This window comes from Rhea americana, unplaced genomic scaffold (assembly GCF_003343005.1).
Source record: "Rhea americana isolate MKP2758 unplaced genomic scaffold, rheAme1 scaffold_166, whole genome shotgun sequence".
Taxonomy (NCBI): Eukaryota; Metazoa; Chordata; class Aves; order Rheiformes; family Rheidae; genus Rhea; species Rhea americana.
Genome location: NW_028185772.1, coordinates 995,433 through 1,020,378, shown reverse-complemented (window position 1 = coordinate 1,020,378; position 24,946 = coordinate 995,433). Strand labels below are relative to the sequence as shown.

General features: G+C 40.2%; 1 protein-coding gene across 1 annotated transcript in view; it reads left to right on the top strand.

The window, feature by feature from the left end:
* KIF26B (kinesin family member 26B) overlaps window positions 1-24,946 on the top strand; it is a 307,964-nt gene that overhangs the window by 121,076 nt on the left and 161,942 nt on the right. Inside the window, exon 4 of the mRNA XM_085300590.1 lies at window positions 368-534. Coding sequence (XP_085156716.1) covers window positions 368-534 — 167 coding nt within the window. The remainder of the gene's footprint in view (window positions 1-367; window positions 535-24,946) is intronic.

Below are 24,946 nucleotides of genomic sequence, written 5' to 3'. Positions count from 1 at the left end.
AAGGTCTTTTTTTCTGAGATAAAAATAAATACCTTACACACTTCCAAGCCATCTCTTTTGTCAGCTAAGGTGAAATTGAGCAAGGATTATAGTTTACACTTCCCCTTCCGTATGAAGGGGAAGACACTGACATTATTGATGTTTCTAGTGATGGGGTGAATTTATCCTATTAGTTTTAATGCAAACAAGGTTAGGTCTGAGCCCAAGTGCTGTAGCATGACAGAAGCAATAACCTTGTTCACAGAGCTGCAAAGATGTGGTGAACGCCCTCTTACTCCGTCTGCAACCCAAAAGCACTTCTGGCTGAGGAGAGGTGAGCTAGTGGGCTTTATCTGGTGACACTGATCTCTCTTTTTTTTGTCTTCAGATCTCTCAGCTTATGACAGAGACTAGTCGAGAGGGACTGACTGAAGCAGCATTGAACCGCTACAATGCAGATAAACCCTCTTTGTACAGCTTCCCAGGTTCCCAGAGCACATATGTTGCTAGTGATGTATCCACAGGCACCTCGGTGGCAGCATCATTTTTTGCCAGGTAAGAGAGACTTCTCAGATTTCCTTTATCAGGAAACAGAATTTCTTCCAAAATGAGATGATTCTGTAGTGTGGTAGACAAACTACAGTGCGCATATTGTGGTTGAAAGACATAGCTATAGATGTAGGGCTACCAGAAGCTGGCTGAATTTTGGTGAATACATTGTTTAGTCTACCTGCGTGCCTTTGTCTGTAAGATGGGGATGATGCTTCCAGCCTCATCTGTGAAATAACTCTTGATTTGGATTAAAATGTGATTGTAATTCCAGAGTAATACCTGACTTGCTGAGATTTTAGAGGTAGTTCTCTGAATGAGAAGGGCCTATCTAAGTGCATTTCTGAGGTAAGCAATTAACTGTAGAGCTAGCTGGAGGTGAACAGTTCTGTTTGGCAGGCAGCCTTCTGGTTTTCTTAGTGATTTTTATTTCCATGGAGGTAAATTATCATTATTTCTACCTCCAGCCTGAAAAGTTAAGGTTTACTATTTGAGTCTCTGTTCCTGTCAGGCTGTTGATTTGATTTCAGCATCCAAACTCAGCCTCAGAACCTCCTTTATGTTAAATATTGAGTCAATGTTTCCACAAACCTGAGAAGTTAAAGTTTCATAAAAAATCTTACATCTATCTCTATTAATTTGTTAGCCAAAATTAAATGGGCATAGCAGCTAGTAAGTGGAAAGATCCTCCGCTAACAAAGGGAAAGTTTTTCTGTGCAAAAATATGCTGTTTGCAGAACATAATCTTTTTGGCCTGCTTGAAATATGATGTAACTGAAGAAGTTAAAATAATCCTTTTCTTTTAATGCAACCCCAATAATTCAGGAATTGACTTGGGAATACTTGTGGAAGCAATGAAATAACATGAGAATAAGCTATTTTCACAGAACTTCCAGTTCAATCTATTGAGATATTTGAATCTCAAAACATTGAGTGAACTTTTGAGTGAACGCCTCAGGCATATCCAGATTAACCTCCCTACCCTTTAGTGAGCCAGCTATTAGTAATTCCACGTGATTTTATTTCGTTCTAAAGGAAAATGGAAAACATACAAGGTTGCTGAACTTTGAAAACGATAAATCTGGAAGAAAGATTTTACTCTCCTGGTTGTTCCTCTCCACCATGAGGACTGTATAGGTTCAACCAATATCATGCTGCATTTAAAAGGATTAAGAGTAGCATTTCAGAGGAGCCAGTGCATATTGTTTACCTCTGAATTGGGAAAGCTCCCAGATTCCCAATTGGGAATTGGGAAAAAAATCATTTTTTCCTTATAATGTGATGCTACTACAGCAAATATTGATGATGACAGAGGTCCTGATTTGCTGCCCTTTTCTGTTTAACTACAGGCTATTTAAATTAAAATTGCTGAATGTACTCGTATGGTAATGTCGGACTAGAGTACAGATTAGGATTAGCACATATTTTAGCATGACTTGCATAAATTGATTTATGAAGATGGCTTAGCTCATTTGCTCTTCATTGTTTCACTGTTTTATGCTGAGAAAATTCATTTTCTCTTAATATACTCTGCTGATATGCAGGAAACTAATTAAATTTACTCAAAATCCCTAGTGTAAATCACAGCAGTTTAAGTAGAACTCTGTTAGTTTCTAGCGAATGGTATGAATTCTTGGGTATGTTTGTCCCAACAGAGAGTTCCCATATGTTTAAGCTGTTTATTTTTAAACTGTACTTTGCAAGACAAAATTGACTGGTTTCACTTGGAGAATTGCATAATTAGATAATATCACTTATACAAATCAGTTTTGTTCTGGACTTCCAATTATATCATCTAATGGTAGTTAAACCAGCAAATACAAGTCAGTCATTTGCTGCTTGACCTTCAAAAAGGAAATTCACTACTTGTTTTCAAAATGCAGAACTCTTATTTCTTTCTGTTTTGCATCCTATATGCTTATTTGCATTTTTGTAAAGTTCAGGTAAGAACCCCAAGTAACCCATATGTTGTGTACCTGACATTATAAAATTACAAAATAGAAGGTAGTGGTTATCAGATCTGCTAACATGGTGCTCTGTTACGGTACGAAACAGTCATTCATACCAGGCATATGAATTCTAAATTTTTAGTTTTCCAGTCATAAGTGGCACATGGAGTGGTGACTACCAGCTAGCTTGGTTTTTTGAACATATCACTTAAGATATTTTCATGAACAACAAATAAGAAATTATCAAATATCCAGGAAAATTTGCTAATTTGAAGCTGAGGTTCAAAGTAGAATTGTGGAAAATACTCTTCTAAAATTTGAATAATATACCACTGTATTTCACTCTGTAAGTTTGTAACTGTGAGTTTCCTAACAAGCAAAGCAAACTGCAGATGAGACATGTAAGTCACCCATTGTCAGGAAAAAAACCCAATTAACTAAAATGCGCTAGTATGGAGGAAATGTCAAGGCCTCCACAGGAACTTCTGGCTGTAATTACTTGAGAAGCGGCAGGAGCAGACTAGATTAAGAGCTGGGAACTCATAATTTTTCTGTTCTCAGGCGGTACTAGTCCAACAGTGATACTCACTGACCAGCCTGCAGCTGGCAGCGAGCTGTGGAGAAACGTCTGAAGGCCACAGTGACTCTCAATCCTCTGAAAAGCCAGGAGACCTATCAGTTATCTCAATACATAACTGTCATGTTTCGTGATCTATGCCTGACAGATTTCCGTGCCTGTTAAAAGGGCTGCAACTTCTGTGAATTGTCATTTGCCGGGATATTGCTGCAAGAGAACTTACGATACGTCAGAATTCCCGTGGGACAGTATGTGAATATTTTAAAGGAACAAACAGTGAAAATTGTCCAAAGTACTGTGCTGGCAAGCTTATGAATATTAGATGATACAGGTATGAATAATGAATTTCAGATAGTGAATTTGACATAGAAACCAAATTCAGTTGATCACACTTTTAATTAGAAACAGCAGATCTGTCTTCCTGTTAGAGGCTATCACTCATTCTAGTCTCAAGTACCCTCCACTCTGTGCTAATTTAGCATCATCTTGCTTCTTACTAATAATATATGTGACAAAAATAACTCATTTAGTGAAACTGAAGTAATACTAAGAGACATTTACACAAAAAAATAATATTCCCAGAGCATTTTAGGATTTGTACACTAGTTAATTTTGGCCTCTGTTTGGATCTTTATCATAAGATGCATTACTTCTTGCCTTGTTTCCTCCAAGCACAGCGTAGGAGTGTGTCACCCCAACTGAAGGATGCCAGTGCTGATGCTGCCAAAGAACTGAAAGAGAGGCCTTCTGTCATTAGTTTCTGAGGAAAAATTGTGAGTTGTGATCCAAGCTGCAGAGTATCTCGGTAGTCTCTCAAAGCGTGAGAGCACAGGCTGGAGCTCTGAGCTGGACCAGAGTCTTTCAGTTGTCCTTACAGTAACCCGCTGGGATGTTGGTACAGCTCCTTGTTTGCCCTGCCACAGTAAACTTGCTTTTGGGGAGAGGGAGAGCTTCCGTTGCTTCAGGAGAAGGGGAAAACAGAAATGCCTGTTTCTCTTTGGACCTTGAAAAAAGAAAAAAAAATTGAGAAGAAGATATTTTTAAACAGTAGTTTTGAAAATTGTTTCCTGTCATTGGTCAGAAAGTGTAACAGTGTGTCCTGAAACAAAAACCCACCTCAGTCTGAAAGCCGGTATAATCATGTTTGGATTATTTGAACTTGATGGGAATATAGATAATCTTGAAAGTAGTCTGAAAAAATCTGTTCTGGGGGTCATTTTCCATGTCTTTATACTGTTTAAACACCAGGCAGGACCACACAATACTGCTGTTGTACATGAAGCAAAGCGTGTTTTTCATTTCAGACGTAGAAGTGTCCAGATTTTTGAAATACTAGTTATTTTGAGAAGAAATAATAATAAAAGTCCTTAGCTTCATATATAACTGACATGCAGCTACTCAACATGGGAGTAAGCTCTAGTTACAGTTCTCCCGATTCTCGGAAAAACCATTGGTGATCCTTTTCATGCTGGTTGCCCATCCGCGTGTGGTTTGGTGGTTGAGGCAGTGCTGGACCGGGACACAGTATTGCGAGCGTGGGGTTTCAGCTGCTGCTGCGCTGAAGTGAGCACTCCACTGATCTCCCTTCCACTGCCGAGAATCCCTTTGAAATCGTTCAGTGATCAAATTCATGAAATTCTAGTCCATATCGCATGGAGTACAAAGCTTACACGAGGACAGTATTTGTAGTCCCTCTTGTTAAAGCTGCTGTGTTATTTCGCTGATCTAGCTACCCCAGAGGCCCCAGAATTTTGAATCTCAAGCCCATGTTTTTTCCACATATGACAAAGAGCCAGCTTATCACACGGCTTTTGATGTTTGGTGTTTTTCCTTATAGGTGAAATATTTCTGTAACTTTTGTTGAAATGTAAAATAGGAAGCAAGCCTGCACAATCTGTCCCACTTTTTGTGGGAAAAGCTTTGAAGCCCAAAGGCTTAGAGTCCAAGGGCTTTTCTTTTCCGTAAAGATTGTAGCGTTTTGGGTCTTACTTCTCTCTCTCTCCTTTTTCTTTTCTTTTTTCTTTTTTCTTTTTTTTTTTTCTTTTTTTAATGTGATTTTAAGTTTTGGCTTGCATTTTTTGGAGATCTGGGGGAAATTCARAAAAATGGACTTATTTTGGCATTGCAACAGAGCATTTGTCTGGACATGTGCAGTAAAAGTAGAAGTATGCAACAAACAAAGGCAGCAGCTAGTGGAGAAGGAAAAAGGTGAGAGTGGTTATTCCTATATCACAGAGCCCAGCTTTGGCTGGGGTAGCTCCATGAGAGAAACATTAGATTTGTATCAATGGCCTGTCTGGCTGTGTCTGGTCTAACTGAGGTGCTGCACAAAGCTGATTTAGGGTCTGTGCTCATGCAGGTTGCCACCACCTAGTGTGGAGCCAGCTGAAGAATCCCTTCCTGGTCCTGCAGGAGCCTGCGCTGGTGCCAGCGGGTTGTGCGGGCACGTGCTGCGGGGTGGTGATCCTTGACCGGAGATGCCTTGCAGGAAAGAGTCTGGGAAGTTGGTCAGAAGGCAAAAGCTGCTTGTCCCGTTCCCGAGTCCGTTTTTGAAGTGTCCTGTTAAACTTTTGAATGTTTTGAAAGGGTCTGGGTGCAGTGAGTGTGATTCAGAGTGTCAGTGCTTCCTCCTGCTGAAGCCCCACTGCTCTTTTAAGCCATGTGGCAGTTTCCTGGTTCAGCAGTGCTTGAAGTGTCCTAGATGTCAAAAGTGCTGACTTCAGCATCCTTGAGAGAAAATTATTTTCTGAGACTTACGTGAAAACATATTTTGGTTTCTTGCTGACCAGACTATGCAGAAACTAACAGAATTTTCTTTCATTAGCTGAACAAACTAAATTTAACGGTTAAATTGTGGTCAATCTCCCACATATTTTGAAAAAACACATATTAACCAATCTGATCAGCTTGTGCTCTTTTTCCCTCATCCTCGTAATAAACTGCATATGAAATACCTTAAATGAAGAATGTTAAGATTAAAGATCCATAAACTGTCTTTCAGTAGGAATGCTGGCAGCAAGTTTTTAAACATCTGTAAATCATTTTCACAGATATTACTACCTTCAAAGTCTGTCTTGGGCTGAATAGGGGAAACTTCAGTCACAGTGATCTCAGTCAGCCTGAAAGTCCATGAACCAAATATTTAAAACTGGCACCTAAGTTTGAGTGTACAACTTTAGAGTCTGATTTTTCTTACTTGCTGAGCACTCCTCAGAAATGTGGGAGATCCACATTCATAATCAGCTTTTCTTTGCTCCCCGTTGCTGTGACAGCCCTAACAAACAGGCTGTTTCTACCTGGATATGGGTCATCTTGTTATTTATGTTATTCAATGTTATAAAGTAAATATCAAATGAAAGAGAATCTTGACTCTTCCAAAGCCATGCAAGACTAGTGGTTGGGGCATACAAAATTTTCTCTTTTTCTCAGCTTCAATGTAAGCAAAATAAAAATGTGCCTGCAGGAAAGCTGTATGCATTACGTGCAAGAACAGCCAGTGTTGTAGTAGTCAGGGCAATGAACTGGTATGCAGAAAAAAAATAGGGGTTTTTCAGGGGTTTTTCATTCCAAATAGATCCACACTATATTGACTGCAGGTAAATAGATACTTTTCACAGATTAAAATACAGATAATGGACCTTGCTTATTAGACAGGATTTTGGGAGTAGGTGTGCAGAACTATAGAAAGACATATACTAAAATTACCCCTAGATTATCACAGAATGCTGTACTTGCAGGGATTTGCCATGTTTGTCCTCAAAGTACGCAACTCATGAAAAGGATGTAAATCTACCTTATGTTCCTGGTATCGAAGTAATACGCTTCAGACGTACAGGGGGCTTCACCTTRATTTAATAAATCTAGTTTTCTGGACTGAGCATGTTTTAAAAATAACTCTTCAGAACTGATTCATGAGTAGAAGGCACTTATCTAGGAACAATTTACTGACTGTTGAATAGAGAAATTAAAACTTCTGGCCATGAAAGCTATGGTGCTCTGATGTTACRTTGCACCTGCCCTGCTTTTGTATACAACCCATGGGGAATGTATTTTCTGAACTGTGCTCGCCCCACATCTGATGTGTTTTTATTGATGATAAAGTTGTTACTGAATAATGTTGTTATAGAAATGGTCACCATGAATTGGAATTTCTTGGGTAACTAGCCTTTCACAGCCCTGAGGAATCTTCATAGTAATGTTCTGAGTAAAGCTCCTGATTCCTGTCTTTTTCTTTGGAGAATCTTTGGACATCATGTTGCTTCTCTGTGGTGCAATCCACAGTTTCATTTTATGAATATCTGGTTCTATAAAGCAAAGGATACATATACCATGAAAGTTCTCTTATTAAGAGATTTTCTTAAAATGGATGTCTTGTCTCCTATGTATTATTATTRTATTCATTGTTTCTAATGTATATTGCCTGAAAAACAGCACGTCTTAACTTTCTTCTGATCCCTGTAGGAATCTGTGGTGTTTAACCGCAGCTTTTTTTCTGTGCATATATAAGTGCTTTGCATGATTTCTTTCAGTTTTCCYTTTGTTAGTTTTAATTGTATATAAGTCTGTGGACTTGCATCTAGAGTTCATTTGTTAAATTAATTTTAATATGATCAATGATGTTCTTGTCTTAAATTTACAAAATGCACTTGGGAATACAATACATTTATATAATTTCCCCCCTTATTTTTTTTGTCTGCTTATTTTCTCAAGTACAATGCAGTGAAAATCTATGGTAACCAGGGACTCCGTTAGCTATTAAGCAAACACTGCTCATCTCCCTCAGATCCTAGAGTCAGTAACTGATTATATCGCATGAAAAGGGGCAATAATGCAAACCTACTTAATCTACTTTATGCATTTTACATGCTTTGTAGAAGCTCTAAGTATTATGTATTCCCTGTCAAGGCAGAAGAAGTAACCAAAATACCTTCTGGCTTCTGTAGCTAGCAATGGCCTTTGCCTCGTGTTTCTGAGGCGTTACCTTAGGTTAAAGTTTACTCTCTCTGTGYGTCGCTGATTGCTGCTGTTACAGGTGAGAAGCTCCAAGGCTGTAAATGTTGGTGCTGGCGCCTCTTTATGCTGCAACTTCTGTGTCTTCGATGACACGAACTGATAAATGGTTTGTGATGCAGGAAAAGAGACTGGATGCTGATGATATGTTTCTGAATCCCCGATTCTTTTTGTGGTTTGCTAAGCAAGGAGATGCCCCTCAGGCTAACTGAGGATGGGTTTGGCTTTCTGATTTTTAAGAGGGCTTTTGGGGTACCATATTTGCTGCATGAACACTCACTCCCTGCTGATTTGGGGAAAATGTAAAAGGAAATAAGGCTATTTCCTTCCCTCACCATTCCCCCCAACTCTGCTTTTCCCTGCGCCTGACATGTATATTGAGAAAAATGGCTAGCAACATATGCAGTAATCCCTCGGCACCTGTTACAGAAGACTCCTGGTGCTTAATCTCGACTTTTACTCTTAGGCCAGTGGAAATAAAAATGGACAGCATTAATCTTCTGACTTCTAGTATAGTCATGACTGCCAACTATAGTATAGGCAACCTCTTGTTGATTTACTGTTTTGCRTATTTCTTGCTTCCTTTAAGCCTTGACATAGGAGATCTGATTTATAGAGTCTCTATCTTGGCTTGCAAAGAGAATAAGGTGAATTGATGTATTTGTACTATCTRTAGCAGAAAATTATACACAGTGCCTGTTGTTTTTCCCTCTGTTTTTAACACCACCAAACTAACCTTCACTCAGATCGTAAATCCAAAGTAACAAGACCTTTTCCTAAACACCTGGAAGTTCAGGGTGGCAAACCTTTTATTCACATTACTGCTTTTGTGTTACAAGAAGGACTGTTACAGTGCTACCCSAGCAGCCTTGAAATTCCAGCTGTGATTTACCCTGTCTGCACAGTCCTCCTGCCTGCCTGCTTAGAGAGTCAATGTTTTCCTRACCTTAAGAGAACAATTTATTCAACAGCTGAATGACTTTTCCTTACAATTACTGAGGAATACAGATGGTTTTTATTTTCTTTGCTCATAGAATAACTCCAACAGGGAAGCTGTTTGAAATGTTGAAATATTTGTTTATCGCTAAAGAATTTAACATTAGGTAGACAAGTGATGCCTGGGCTTGACTATGTCCATCTCTGTGGTGTGGCTATAAAATGCAAGAAGACACGAGTACATCAGTTTACAGGGCTAGGTGGATTGTTGCAAATAGAGATAGAGAACCTCAGCTAACTAACATGATGGCCATTTTACAGCTGCTATCTCCTGACATATTTCAACCAAAATATTGCTTTGGTCTCTTCTGAGGAAGTCAAATTCAGGATTACATGTGTAAGAGCAGGATAGTGGCTCCTGAGTTTTCTACCAGGCATATGTGATTGGCTCTTTTCAATACCTTTCGGGAGAGAGACCTGTTAAAGGAGAAAATAAGAAATTAATGCATCCATTTAAGGAGCAAACAATTATGGGAGCACTGCCATTAATGAAGACTGCTATCCCTGCGGATCCGTTCCTTGAGATTTCTTTTCTCTGAGGTCTAGCTTTAGAGGTTTTCATGTGACTGGGGAATTTTGAGGGGCTTTTTCTCAAGTGTTTTTTTTTTTCTGTTGTTTAATAAGGAATTGTGTCACACTGCAGCCATTCCCTTAGTCGAGGTGTTGACGGGGTCTGCTGCTTCTCCTCAGCTGCTTGTTTTCAGAAAATCTATAGAAACTCAATTTCTTTTAAGAGCTCTCTTCCTCTGATTAAAACTGGCCAATGGATTCAAATGTCATTGTAGGTATAGACAGAGAAATTCACTTAGATTGTGTATTAGTCATTCCCATTTCTTTGAAAAACTAGGCTAAAAACTACTGCTCCTAGTAGTGAGGTAATCCTTGGCTTTATTACCCCAGCCATCGTAAGGGAAAGATACTAACTAAGCTAGTTATTTTATTGCAAGAGTTAGAGCAATAATCTCTTTGAACAAAAAAAAAAAAAAAAAAAAAAAAAAAAAAAAAAAAAACAGGCAAAGACTGAAAAGACAGTACTAGCAGAAATTATTTATTCCCATTTCTTTTCTGAGTACATCTTTGTATGCAAATATAGGGAGAAATCAGACAGTCTTTCACTAGAAAAGAAAAGGTACATGGAGAGAAATTCAACAGCATTGTATCTCTTGTTCAAGCCGTCTACACGCAGGCTAAGTCCTGAACAGAGCGTAATGACGCTGTACGAAAGGTCACAGTTGCTATTTCTGCTTTTGTTTTTTGTTACTGAAATAAGTACAAATGAATATGAATTTAATATGAATCTAAGCTTTCTCAGTACAACAGCTATTCCTATTCCAACTCTCTTCTACGAAGTTTGCCGCTTTATTTTGTTTACACAGCAGCAGCAACCYTTTATTGAGACAGGACCAGTTTAAATCAGCTATGCAACTTTGTAGAAATATCTGACTGGTTGTGCAAGGTGAAAGATGCCGAACTATGTCCAGCTACATGCTTCTAAAATGCACAGTATAGGGCTGTGCAGAGAGTCCAGGGTAGTCCAAAGGCCTTGTGGCCTTTAAGGTCAAGATGCTTAATTAACCTAGGAGTTTCCCATTTGGAGCTTGCTTATTCTAATTCATCTTGGATATCTCTTCAGGACACTCCAGAGTACAGTGCACGCTCCAAAGCTAGTATTTATGTAGGCGTTGACTATTACCTGCCATGAGTGAGATGCAAATCATCATAAATTAATCCAAAAGATCACCTCTCTGCTGCTTAAGAGCCTTTATGTTTCAGCAGCTCAAGATTTTGCTTTTTTTCCCTCCCTGTATGCATGAGGGTCAGAAGCATACTTGCCTAATGAAAGCTGAGATACAGTAATTATGTGATTGCACAAGTCTAAGAAACATCGTGTATGACCGAACTCATGAAATAATATTGAGAACTGATAGGAGTGAGGGATAAGTATATCTTTTGCATGAAGCTATGCATAAGAATAAGATTAGATGGAAGAGAAATAAAATAAAACTTTGCAAAGGAAATAAAAGTTTTTCACTAAGTCGTGAAATTTTTGATTAATGCTTTAGAGCACTGCAAAACAAATTGGGAATGCATTAAATAGACTAAATTTGGTGAAAGTCTGTATTTTGTTTAATGACTGTGCTTCTGCTGGGATTCTGCAGAGGTGGTTTCTTATTCTCTAGGGTATTAACTGAAAAAAGCATTATTAAACCTTTCTGGTGATGCTGAAATGATGGTGGTGGGAAGACTTATTCACAGATTGCTTAGTCATCTGGACCAACATTATCTGTTACATCACTGTCAAATGTAACATCATAAATTCAGGAATAAAGACTGTAGATCATGCTTGCAGAATACAGGCTTAGGTACTGAGAAGCGCTTACTGGAAAGGATCTGTGTGTCATGGTGTGTAATTAGTTGCATGTGAGTTCACAGTGGGACACTGTGGCCAGGAGGGCTACTGCAACGTTTGGATATCTGTAAGAATAACAACTTACTGAGAGAGAATTTGGGAAGTTACTTAACTCTGTCTTTGGAACAGACATGGCCACTGCTGGAATATTCAACTAGTCCTGACGTCTGCAGTTCAAGAAAGCTATGGAGAAGTATGGAGAAGCCCTAGAGAAGAGACATTAAAATGATTAAAAGTTTGGGAAACATGCTTTCTGACAGCTTGACTTCTTTAGTTTATCAAACAGATTTAGAGAGAGATGTGTTGACAATGTGCAGGGAACCTCTGCAGGGAACAGAAACGTGATACTAGAGGACTCTTCAGTCTAGCAGACAAAAGCATTTCARGATCTAATGGCAGGAAGTTGAACCTAGACAAGCTCAGAATCTTAATGAAATGTGTGTATTTAAGTAAGGGCAATGACCTGTTGAAATGTACAGGAGTAGTGGTGGCTTCTCTTTTAATGCATGTTTTTAAAAATAAAATTTATATTTGAACAGAAAAGGCTGTTATTAACCACCCTTTGGGGGCTTTAAGAGATTTAACATAGGAAAAACCCATGGTATTTGCTGTGCAGGAACTTAATGAGATGGTCATAAAAGCCTCATTTTATAGTCTGGGAGGACTTACTCATTTATGTACAAAGATACAGTAATTAGGAATACTATTTCTGGTTCTCTTTCTGCCAGAAGTGATCTAACAAAACATAAACTATATTGTCATAAAGAAAGGAATGAACTATATATTTTTCTTAATTAACTTAGGTAGGAGTGATTGATCAATACCATTTAATTGATGTATTTTTTTGATAGATGAACTTCAGAGGGATTTTTTTTTTCATCTGCCAGTTTCTGGAACTTCCATTTTTACCTTGCTATGCAGCAAGATGTGGGAATCCTTTTGCTCTTTTCCTGGCTCCTCAGGGCATGCATCTGCTTAAGTGGTGCATTGTTTTCCTGTGGGGTTTTTTTTGGCTGCTTTTTTGGGGAGGATTCTAAAACAGACAAGAAATGGAAAGTACATCAGCATATATTATAACTTCCTGAAGTTATAAATCCTTTACTTCTTCCTTTGTCTCAGATTGAGGATGCCAKTCAGCCTAGGTGATAGTTGTTTGTCACTGTCATAAGTAGATCAGTAAAATCATATGAGCTGGAAAAGAGTATCCTAATCTCTTGACATATAAGTTAAGAAGAGAAGTTGGCAGCCTGAGTTAAAATAAAGAGCATACTGTAGCTGAAGGCAAAGGCTTTGGGGCAAATGTCTGGTACTTTAAAAATACTGGGATGAAACCAAGGCAAAATATATATATATATATATATATATATATATATATATATATATACAGCTGTTCCACTTGATGGCTCATAAAACCTGAATAAAGTCCTTCAAGGGCTTTTTTATAGTAAGACACTATTTTTGTATGGGTAGTTGTGGTAGCATCTGGTTCCCATCTCTGGGAATTCAGAGACTCCACAGGCACCAGCATGAGAAGCTCTACAGCACAGATACATGCTTCAGACAAGTGTTCAGTGCGTAATGTAATTGTCTGCAAGCTAGAAAGATGTGGGTGTTTGCTAGGAGGAGGTGAAATCTGAATCAATACAGTTTGATTAACATAAGCAACAGGAGCAGTCCTTGCATAGGATTTCCTTTGTTCACCTGTGTGAAGAGTGGACTGATAAGCCAGCAACACCTGAGTCAATAGGATTAATCAGTCAAGAAGGTAAGCAAGGCATACCTAAGCCAAGAGGAGTCAGTCGGTTTTCACAGAGGCTTTAAAATGTTGCTGTATCCTTCACAGAGGGTTCAAACAATAGGTTTGATGAACTAATTGTCARCAAAGATGAACAGAAAATGCAAAGGGCCAAATGTTACTTTTATGARTAATCACGTTGGCTTTATTTACTGTTGAATGATGAAGGAATGCAGAATTTGCCAGTTATTTCTGGTTTTAGCACATTCATCGTTCTAATGACATAGAATCATAGAATGGTAAGGTTGGAAGGGACCTCTGGAGGTAGTTCTTTATCCATTTTGTAAATGAGATTTGTGTGTAAGAAGTAGTCATATTAGCTTATGTGAAATATTGCAGTGTGGTAAGGGTTTGTTACACAGTATTGACATCGGGYGTCACAGAAAGCAAGAACTTCATAATGCCATGGATACAGACACAGCACTGATTTTGTGGCTTACGTCACGCTCAGCATATTATTGTTGGTTAACAAATAATATGCTRGAGAAAGGATCTGTGAATATTTTGCTTCTCTTATGGCTGGAGATGGGCTCAGTCTTAATAAGAGTCAAATTCAAAGTGCACCTAAGTAGAAGCTTACCTTCATCCCAGGACACCTGCCTATGCACATATATACAGAACAGATGATAGCAGATACCCTGTATGCCCCAAAGAACCACCACTGTAGCCAGCATCTTACTGTATGATCATCCTTGCCTTTGGTATGGTAACCTTGGGCTTAGTAAATCTGCTCAAGAAACTGGAGAGCTGGATTTTAGGGTCCCCTGGACCTGAAAGGAATCAAACCCCACAGCTCCTGCTACCCAAAAGAATACCTTAAACCACAAAACCATAAGCAAGAGAGGAAGAGGGCTTCACTCCAGCAATGTCACCTGAGGATGTTCCATGGTGTAGAAAAGGGAATAGGATCCACAGACAGCTGGGAGAGCGGGAGAGCTCCTTCCGAGGTCTAGGAAGTGGAGTCCAGTGCTTCTGTTCCCTTCTCCTGGGGCACGTGCTATAGCCACTGCTCTTCTCCTCCAGCAGCCACAGCTGCAYCAAAAAGAGAGGAGAGAAGCCATCCATTATGTAGGACTTTGTGATTTAGGCTGCTAAATCCAGAAATAAATTTTGATCTGTGATTTGGCTTCATTTGGTGCCTAGTTCAGTGCTGCAAAGGTGCCGTGGGTTCTAGAAGGGAGATGTGGTTTCAGAAATGTGGCATTCTTGGGCATTTCCTATGAGTGAGCTTATTTGTCTGTGACATGCCAGGCTGGAGTTTGCTGAATCAAATGCCTGAATCTTCCTATTAAGTGTATAGAATTTAAGTCCCCAATGTGAGGTTCTGAGTTTTCCATTACTAGAGCCAGTACCTATGGGTCTAGGCTGAAGTTTACACCTGAATATGAAAAGAATGTGTTCAAACTCAGAATTTCAGCCATAATTTGTATTACAAATAACAAGTACATTGTGAACTGTGAGTTCCTGAGATAACATTTTCAAAATTGCTGAAGAGAGAAGGTTTCCAAGAGCACTAAGATGCTTATAGGTACCTTGAGTGGGAGTGATTCAGGAGCCTTGGTCTCATTTTCAAAAATTATTCAAGCATTTATGAGCTTAAGTCACAGTCAGTATCACTGAAATTTAGGTCTCTGCTGGTCTACATAACTATTGAAAATTTTACTTGTGAAGTGAATACAGCATTTTCAGTGCTTCCAGGAGGCAAAATTTACATCTGTGTTCTGATTCTGATTTATACCTGGTTCTGTCATAAAGCACTATTCTTRTATTTTGAAAATTACGTTTATTTTGAATTCTTAACAAATAACTACACTTAAACCCCAAACACATTATACAGTATGTTAGCTMCAAGCAACAATATTCTAAATGAAAACAGATCCTTTTCTTTTTCRTCATGCCAGCTCTTTGTTTAGCACTACAGTGGTTCCACACATATATCCCAGATGTTCATGGAAACAAAATTCCTGTTTAATTTATAGCAGAATCTGTTTTTATTCCTTGCTGGCTCTGTGTTTGTCAAACACATAAATGTTTAAAGCCTTATATTCAAATATTCTACAGTGGTATTCTGCATGCCTTTTAAAATCTAATTTTCATAAAATCACAGAATAATTCAGGTCAGAAAGGACCCCTGGAGGTCACCTAGTCAACAGCCTGCTTAAAGCAGGCTCCATCATATCAGGTTGCTCAGGGCTGTTTCTGATGGAGTTTTGAGTATCTTCACAGATAAGAGATTCTGCAACTTTGTTGGATCCCTATTACAGTGATTGACCATGCTCATGGTGAAAAACTTTCTTTATATCTATGGTAATTGCGTATTACAGTGGTCTTGTTGCCTCTTGTCGTCTCCCTGTGTATCTCCAAGAAAAAGTTTGCCCTTGTCTTCTCTAGATGCTACCATTAGATAGTTRTAGACTTCACTAAGATCTTCTCTTCACCTTCTCTTCTAATGTTAAATAAACCCAGTTTATTAAAATAAACATTAAAATGTTTATTTCAGTGGACAAGGCAATAATTGTCTCTCTGGACGTAATGTGGAGATCAGCTTTCAGTYTGACGATGTTTGACCTGTTATCTTGGAAATCTGACTATGGTGCAACTCGGACTTAGGCCGAGACTTGTCTTAGAGATCACATTCCAAACCTGAACTTTAAGATCCAGATTTCTATCTCTGAAACTGAATATATTTGTCATTGCTTTCCCCTGAACAATACATAGACAGGTGAGACTGAACTGATTGTAAGTTTGCTCAGAAGATGCAGGATTTCAGGTGTTAAGAGTAGTTGTTTCTACAACTAGTATCTTCTGTGCTCTTCTCAGTGCAAATATGAGTAATACTGTGGAACACCCACAGCAGTTCATTTGTGTTGCCTTGCAAAGCCTTTGTCTGAGAGTCAAACAATGTTGGCAACTCAAACCTCTGCTTACGTGCTTGGGAATCATTAGACATTGATATTTCAGGGAAAAAACTGTTATCACAAACWCTGCTGATTTGGATAACATATTATTGTGTGGGCTGTGGAAGGCTTTTTTGCTGGAGAGCTTTTTCAAGGGGGCTGTTGCTGTGAGTCAAGRAGGGCGAAGGCTCAGCCAAAGCCGAAGTGTTGCCAGAGAGCARCAAGGGCTCTCCACTCCTAAAGGAGTGGGAAGCCAGGAGCCAAAGGTGGTGTCAAGACTGGCATGGCAGGGTCCTTGCCAGCTAGGGCTTGTCTTGCAGTACCTGGGCAAGATGAGCAGAACAGACTTAGGGATGGTTCAGCTAAGAGTCTAGGTCCTCAGACAGGTTGATGGATGATGATGAGGTATGTCTGAAGCCAAGCCAGGAAGCCAATCTGCAGGTCAGGATCAGGTCCAGTGATGRTAAGCAGGGTCAGAGACAGCCCTGTGATGGCTGGGCAGGGCTGTGGTGACAGGACTGGGCCAAGGCCAGACTGGACAATCAGCCCACAGGTCAGGGTCCAGATCAACTGGGTCAGTGGCAAGGCAGGGGCACAGCTGAGGCAARTACAGTGCAAACCGGTACCACTGCAGCATCACTGGGGCAGGGGTTGACTGCCCCAGGCTGAGCTGAAATTGGAGCTCGTTATGGGCCAGGTGTTCGGTTGGAGATGAAGCTCCAACCCTCAGGTGAGGCTGCTGAGGGCCACAAAGGCCTAATAGTGCCCTCATGGCCCTGACAGGCCTAGAACTGGGTCTAAGCTTAGGGTAAGAAGAAGGACAAGGCCTAGAGCTGCAGTGAGTGTGGAGCTGAAAAGGGAGTGTAAAACAACAGTGAGGGGTGCAAAATGGTTTCTCCTCTGAGAGCTTGTTCATGGGGACTGTTGGCTGCGGGTCTGTGGAGTTACAGGTCAAAGTCAGGAGAAAGCCCAGTGTTGTACTTGGCTAGGGGCTGCAAAGCAATAGAGTGGGGTRGAAAGAGAGTTCTCCCTGGAGAGCTTATTCCTGTGGTCTAATGCTGGGACTCTTTGGTTTAATGCACAGCTAAGGCCCAGAGTTAGGGTTAAGAGAAGGACAAAACAATGAGCTCCAGGTGATGTGAGACTGCAAAGGAATTGCCAAAGGATACTGGGGGAGCTAAGGGTCAGCTGAGGCCTGAAGTTAGGATTAGGAGCAGAAAGCCCAAGGCTGCAGCTGGTATGGGGCTGAAAAGGGGCTGCAAAAGGATGGTGTATTTTGGAAAGAGATTTCTCCCCAGAGAGCTTTTTCCTGTGGGCCTTGGATTTTAGTTTCAGCTGAGGGCTAGGGGTAGTGTTAAGAGAAGGACAAAGGCATGAGCTCCAGGTAATGTAGGGTTGCAAAGGGACTGCCAGAGGATGGTGCAGGCTGCAAAAAGATTTTTCTCCAGAATTTTTTCATGTAGGTCTTTGCATGGGATCTGGGGGAAAAGGGTGAGCCAGCCTAAGGGTTCGGGTTAAGAGAGGAAGAATGCCCAGAGCTGTAGCTGGCATGGGGATTAATAGCAGCTGCAGAAAGATATGTCCCTTGAGCTTGTTTATGTGGCTGGGGGGTGAGGGGTCAGTRGAGACTAATGCCTGTCTTTAGCTTTAGGAGGAAGAAAAAACCTACACCTGCAGCTGGTATGGGGGTGGGAAAGGCCCTGCAGAACAAGAGCATAGGCTGCATAAAGATTTCTCCCCTGAATTTCTGCCTCACTTATTTCCATAGAAATTTTTCTGGCTAGGGATGCAGGGGAAGAGAGGAGTTGCTATGTTGCCTGCAAAATTACCGGAGTATAAACATCTTTCAGCTCTCAGAGCAAATCTCAATTCTGTTTCTGTAGGTGTATGTGTGTGTATAAATATATATATAAATATATAAAAACTATATAGTTGGACCTGTCTGAACTGTATTTTTCACTGGAATGCTTAATTTGCTTAGCACTCTTTATTTTTACATTGAAACTGGTAGAATTTCCAACTTTTTGACTCTCACTGTGGAGGGTCAGCAGAGATAAATACAGTAGTGACATTAATCTGCAGTAACCTTAATGTGTTGGGAGCTAACTAGCGCTGTCCTAGTTTCCTTATGGCTTGAGATATTGGTGAAAGGGGAGGATGGAGAAAAGTCAGGAAATTCAGCCCAGACACATTTCATTTTGCACACAAGCCACAGAAGAACAGCAGCAAGTGCTAATTACGGGTTTTAAGTTGAGCATTTCCTCTTCATGTGTCTGTTTGCAAACGGCAAATTCTTTTCACACCCACATAGTTGGAGACACAAAGAGGATACTGGATCRTGCAAATACATACTTGTTTATAGATTGATTTCAGATTTTCCTCTGAAAGGCAAATATAAGAATAGGAAATTGGTTAGCTTGCTCAATGAGTCGCTTTGACCAGCTGGATCTGCCCAGCTCTACGCTTCTGGCCTGGGAAGTACAGGAAAACAAATGCTGATTTCTTGAGGTGCCTGCAGAATGTCTGTGCTCAGCCTGGGTTCTCTTCCTCCCCAGTTCAGGCAGGCTGCCGTCTTCTGTAACTTGCTTTTACATCTTTATGAATGCACGAATCTTTAGACAGTGCCCTACCTTTAACTGGAATTTGATTCTGGATAATAATGAGGATAATATTATTTAGAATTTCTCCCTAAAGGGAAAAAAAATTCTCCTCCTCCTCCAGTCTACTTTCAAAGTTGATGTTGGAGCATGAAGTTGTACGTGTGGTGGTGAGACCTGGCCAGCACTGTCYCTTCCCCAGGTCCTGGTGTCCTTGATGGGAGTAAGAGAGCACAGAGTGCTCTTGTCAGGCTGCTGGTCTGGATGATGGCACAGAGGGTCTGGAGAGGCGAACGAGGGTTAGAAAGAGCCACCCAGCGTGGCTGTCAGGGTGAATCAACAGAGGAGCTGTGCAAGGCCTGGAGTCTCGTATCCTGTAATGCACGTGTTCCCTCGGAAATGTGCCGAGGGCGTTCTGTTTCTCACTCCCCTTCTCTCCATGTAGGATACAGCTCCTGTGAAATAAGTTGTCTTCTGGCCATGATATTCCCTGTATTTTAAAGAAAAGCAAAGCATGATGAAGTAAAGGAGAGGTTTAAAAATCCTGAGGAGCAATCAGAGGATGTGGACTTTTACGTTATCCTAGACCTAGAGTTCTGTAAAAGCTGTGTTCTGGAGATTCGAGGACAAAAGAGCTCTTTGGTCTCCACCTCCTTTCTCTATGCTTTGGTAGGCAGAGAATGACTTTTTTGCCTTGATGTTTCTGCACTACTTTGAAAACATTGATTTGGAGTTCACAGTGTTCTGTCWTGCTCCTAAATGACTTTTGTGAGGGATGTGGGCAGCAATATTTTGGTAGAGCCCAATACAGGTGTGCAATAGTTTGATCTTTTCTGATTTGTATGATACTCCCATTACATAAATCTAGCTCCTGGAATTCCTACCTCTGAAGGCTTCCTATCTCCGGTCATCCCCAGTTGTCTCCCAGCTCATCTAACTACTTATTACTGCTCTCATATTATCATTCCTTGGCTCATTCCCCCATTGGCATTTGCCTCTACGTGGCTCTTAGTTCATGAACTTTTGGACACTCAGAATCAATTTTTGTGGGTGAAACCAAGTTAAGGATTTGCTATCCCTCATCTTTCCCAGATGCTTATTCTTGCGGTGGTGTGGCTCTACATAATCCCGTTGATTGTGCTGATGAAACTGCAGCCCTGGCCTGCATGCTGTTGAATGGCCAAAGTTAAGAATAGCTCTTCAGCAACATTTAGTATTTTTAATCTGAGTCATTCAGTGATCTGATTGACAGCACTCCCACGAACAGTTATTTCAGCACAACTGAGAGGGGCAGGAGGCTGCAGCAGGGGGGAAAGGAGAAGCATGTGAGAAAGAAGAGGGCATATTATCTGTAACTATACATTGAGTTACAGTGTTGTACCTTTTAAGGCATGAAGACCAAGAGGTACCATATGCCRAAACATATGATGTTGTCTGTTTTGTAAAAGGAAAACAAACATTTGGGCAGGCATTTGTATGTCTCAAAACAGAAATACTACTCATTTAAGTACTAAAGTGAAGTGAAAATCACTCAGCTGCTTAAACTGTTGACACGAGCTGCATCAAAAGTGTGTTAGCCAATCTCCAATTTAGTATTTGGGCTTGTGTAGATCACAAAGTAACTCAAATTTGAATTCCACAATGCCCGATAATTTGTATATTTGCACAAAAAGGCTACCTTGGCTCTATTTGTTCCAAAGAATTTGCAGGCCACCAGGAGCAATAAAGTTTGGAAACTGGTGCTTTGACTCCCATGCAAATTTTTGTGGGCTTGTTAAAATTTATGGTTTCTAAATGTGTGCAAATAACAAAGTGTAAACAGGTCCCTAAATGATGAGTGGTGAGAGAGAAGAGCAAGCTGGTACTTCTGTATATACTTTCACAGACCTTATTGAATTAGTCACCACAAACTGTGTATATGGTAAATGTAGAGGATTTTTTAATACATCAATCAATACAATGTTACCCTAATTGTTGCTAAAAAAAGGAAATATTTTAAATGATTTATGTGATATGCCTAGATAGCTACAGGAGGTGTTTAGAGTGGCATCAAGTGCTCTACAGCTTCAAATTTCCTGTCTTTTAGCACCAGCGGTTAGTTCCTTCCTGATTCCCCTCACTCCCAAAATCCAGCAGGGTACTAGCCAGCAATGGCAAAGCCTTATAAAAAGGTCATGATTGTCATGTATATGCCATCACAGACCTTTGGGTCATATTGTGCACATGCTCAGCACCTTGCTGGAGTTGCTTGCTGCAGGGATGTGGTAAGGGGGACAGATTTGTCCTCCTGAGCCCCCAGGGACCATCAGTGTGCTTCAAGCTTAGTGTGGGCTGGAAAGGATTCACCCACCTCATGTTTGGTTTTGACCACCTGCCTACAGGTACTACAGAGCAGTCTTTGGCTGTTTTTTCAAACTTCTCTAGTATTTTGAAAACACATTATTGCTTATGCAGTTCCAGTTATACACCATCTAAGACAAAGCAGCATATTGAGATTAATAAAGATTAATTAATAAAGAATTAAAATAAGGCAATATAATTAATGCCAATCAACATGAATTTATGGAAAGTAGCTCTTGTCAAAATGACTTGTAATCTCATCAAAAAGAAATATCAAGTGGAGTTGATTAAATATAATTGCATTGATGTGAAATTTGGTAGTGGAGGACTCTTCAGTATGCTGTGTGTGTAAAAAGATGCGATGGCTAGGAAATGAAGACAGAGAAGCTCAGAGCTGAAATGAGGTGCAATATGAAGACAGTTAAGCATTGCAAACTGAAGTGTAGTAGAAGCTTACAAATGGTGATTTCTAAAAATGATGTACAATGCATATAGGTGGCCTGTTATACAGAAGAGCAAACCTGGTGATCATGATGCTGTTTCCTGGGTGTATAAACCGGGAGATCTCAAGGTGGGGAGGCACTGACTGAAGGCTGGGGGAGGAGGACGGTCGATGCGCCTTATGGGAGAATCAGCAAAGTAGTTGTGAGTCAGGGATGGGGCCTGCTGACCCGAGATGGTGGGCACTAGAAGGAAAGGTGGGAAATATRGAGAGCAGAAGAAGGGGAAGCCCTTGGTTTCTAGGAGCTGTAGGAGTCCTTCTCAGATGTTCTCCCAGCAAGCCTGAGAGCTAGCCTGAGAGRCTGACTGGCTCCCGCAGCCGGGAACTCCCCCTGCCCCAGGTCACTGCACTAACTCCTCCACCTCCTTAGAGCCACGCAAAGCACTTCCGTTGCTGTGCCTCCTTTCCCCGTAGCATCACCCTCAACCCTTTCCAAACTCTTTTCAAGCAGCATATCCCTGTCTCAGGATCCCCCTTTTCTCCCCACAGCTGAATGGTTCTTCAGAGAAAGAACAGTTGTGGATTATAATCCAGGGCTGCAGGARAAGGAAGTGTGCTAAAAATTACTGGTAAAAATTGTAAATGTTTGAGAAGCTAGCTGTATATTTAGGAGTTTAAGAAAGATTCTGGTGTTTACTAGGCCACAGTTATCAGGCTTTTGGTTTTCTTTTCTTCCCCTCAGTGTCAGTAGACCTCTCTGAAGTGCTGGAATTCATTAGATGGATGCATTCAACCATTGTGGATTSAGCCACACKCTGTGTTTGTGTGTGTGTGTTTCAAAYATTGGTGTACACACTGACAAACAGAAGAATACCTTCACATAGATTTTAGGTCTTTGCCTTACTTGATCAATCATAGATTGGGTATATGCTTTTGAATGCATAGGCATTTATGTTAAAATTTATGAAATATACAATCGTTACATCTTTTTCATAAATACCTGGTAATACACAAATTATCAGTTGCAAAACAATGAGTCTCATTCTTCCACATGTTCTCAYGATGCATGGTGCTTGGTATTTAATTATTTAACCTCCTTTTTTTCTTTTTGAGTGATCGATCCCCTTTTATAAAAAGGTTCTGTTGAACATGAASAAGGGACATACCAGTTGAACTAAAGAAAAGAAAAATCACAGGCCTAAGTATTTGACTGCTGCTACTTTTTATTTACAATAAGTAGTACCTTTCACTACTGATGAACCTTTTAAGTATGTGGAAAGACATCAGTCTGAGTAAGGAATGGAATTCAAGCTTCATCAGCTCAAGAATAGTTATAAGAAGTGTTTTGCCTTAGGATAAGCTTGAGCAGAATTGAGCTTGGGAGGGGCACAGAGATTGCTTTCAGGCACAATTCCTTCCTTTCTACACCCTTATTCTAGGTTAGATTTAGAAGCTTGTAATTTCCTTCCGACTAACTTCCAACGTCTCGTTTTAACATCCGTTAAGCATTTCAATTGCACTGACTGACACGCAAGGGATGAGTAGTCAAGGAAATAACCTTTTCCCTCTCCCTATCTAGTCCTTGCCCAACTGCTCAGATGCAAGAGGGTCAGCTCTGATGAAAATACCAATATTAAAAAAAAAAAAAAAAAAAAAAAAAAAAAAAAAAAAAAAAAAAAAAAAAAAAAAAAAAAAGAAGTTTTCCCAACAGGAGAAGTTTCTGTTATCAAATACCGTTTTGCATGACTGTGAGGCCATATAGATGACTTGCCAGGAGCAAACCTGGCATAATCTGTCTGTGCTGCCTGGAAACTATAAAAATTGCAGACTGTCTTACTGTGTCAAGAAGAATCTGAAGGCAAACTGTGATGTTTAAAAATGCAAATTGATAGGATGGTTGTGTTGTTTTACTCAGTGTGATTGCCTTTTACTTTTTTTTTACTCAGATTTTTGAGGGGAGGATGTCAGCTGTGCATACTTTACTGTATGTTTGAGATTTTAACAAGTTCAGCACTTCAGTGTCATACATTCCACCTGGGCACTTCTTTCTTCTTCTTCTTCTTCTTCTTCTTCTTCTTTTTTTTTTTTTTTTTTTTTGGTGGGTTATCTTCCCCACTGTGATAACAAACATGGTTTTTAGTAATACAAGCAGCGTCATTCAAAGGCTCACTCAGCTGTGGGCCTGTGAAACAGCTTTTATTAGGTCAGGTTTGAACCCAGAAATGGCACCAAACCTTTCTTTATTATTGGTTATAATAACTTTGCCAGACTGAAGTTCCTGGGAAATATTAAGCCTTAGGAAGGCCCTCCTGCTCCTCTCATGTACCCAAATATTGCACCCCTTTGCCCTGCTGCTGGTGGTGCCCTGCCTTACGGGTGGCAGAGGGCCTTTTGCAGGCACCTTAGCAGAAGTGCGGTAGTGTACTCCAGAGCCTATAGCAGAGCCCGAAAGCCAACTCCATCTCTTACTGTGCATATGCAGAGTAGAGGTCGAGGCCAGCATCAACTTCAGATTATTAGTAATTCAGATTATTAGTAATAATGACAATTAAGAGGTAAAATCTTGTCCCTCTTTGAAATCAGTGGGAGTTTTGCCATCAGCTTCACTGGCCAAGTTTTAACCTTAGAGGGGGCCAAATCCCGTGCTTTCATTCCTTAATCTACAAACAGTTATACTGATTGTAATGAAAAGGCACCTGGCTGAACAAGGTGAGTAATGATGCTGGGATCTATCAGTGGAAAGATGATCTGCAAAACTAAAATGGGTTTTATCATTGCGGCTCATGTGTTCCACTASGGGCTCTCCTGCTGGAATCAATGAGGAGTCAATGGAAGGATTAAGTCCTTCTTAGGTACTACCTCAGTTCGCGTGYCAAATTGCCTTGTATACTGGTCCTGTATTACTGCTGTCATTTCCCTGCCATTTGATGCTTATGATTCAGAAGATCTCCTGTAAAGACAGTTTTTTTAAGCTTAGGAGGATGTGAAATGTAGGCAATTAGTCAGATCAGTTTTGAGATGTTTTCAGTTATTTTTCCTGCTCCCCAGGTACTTTCATGGTATCTGTCCCTTCTTCAACTGAATGAATTAAAACATCAATAATCAACTCAAACTTGGACACAGTATCCATCTTAAATCTTTCTTCCAGGAGTTTCCCAAGTAAAGCTAAGAAGATTAAGATAAGCTCKCTCTCTTTCATATAGAGCTGTGGACAAAAACGGCAAGCATATGTGCAGGTAGCAGTTTGTCCAAAGGTATTCTGCACTTACCTCCATAAGAAAAAGGAGCAGAAATGTTCCATTGGGGTTCTGCACATCAAGAGTTTCTATAAAAATTTATATTAGACTCTAGTCTCAACCTGAAAAAGTAAATAAGCCATGTAGCCCTTAGAAACCTATTTCTTTT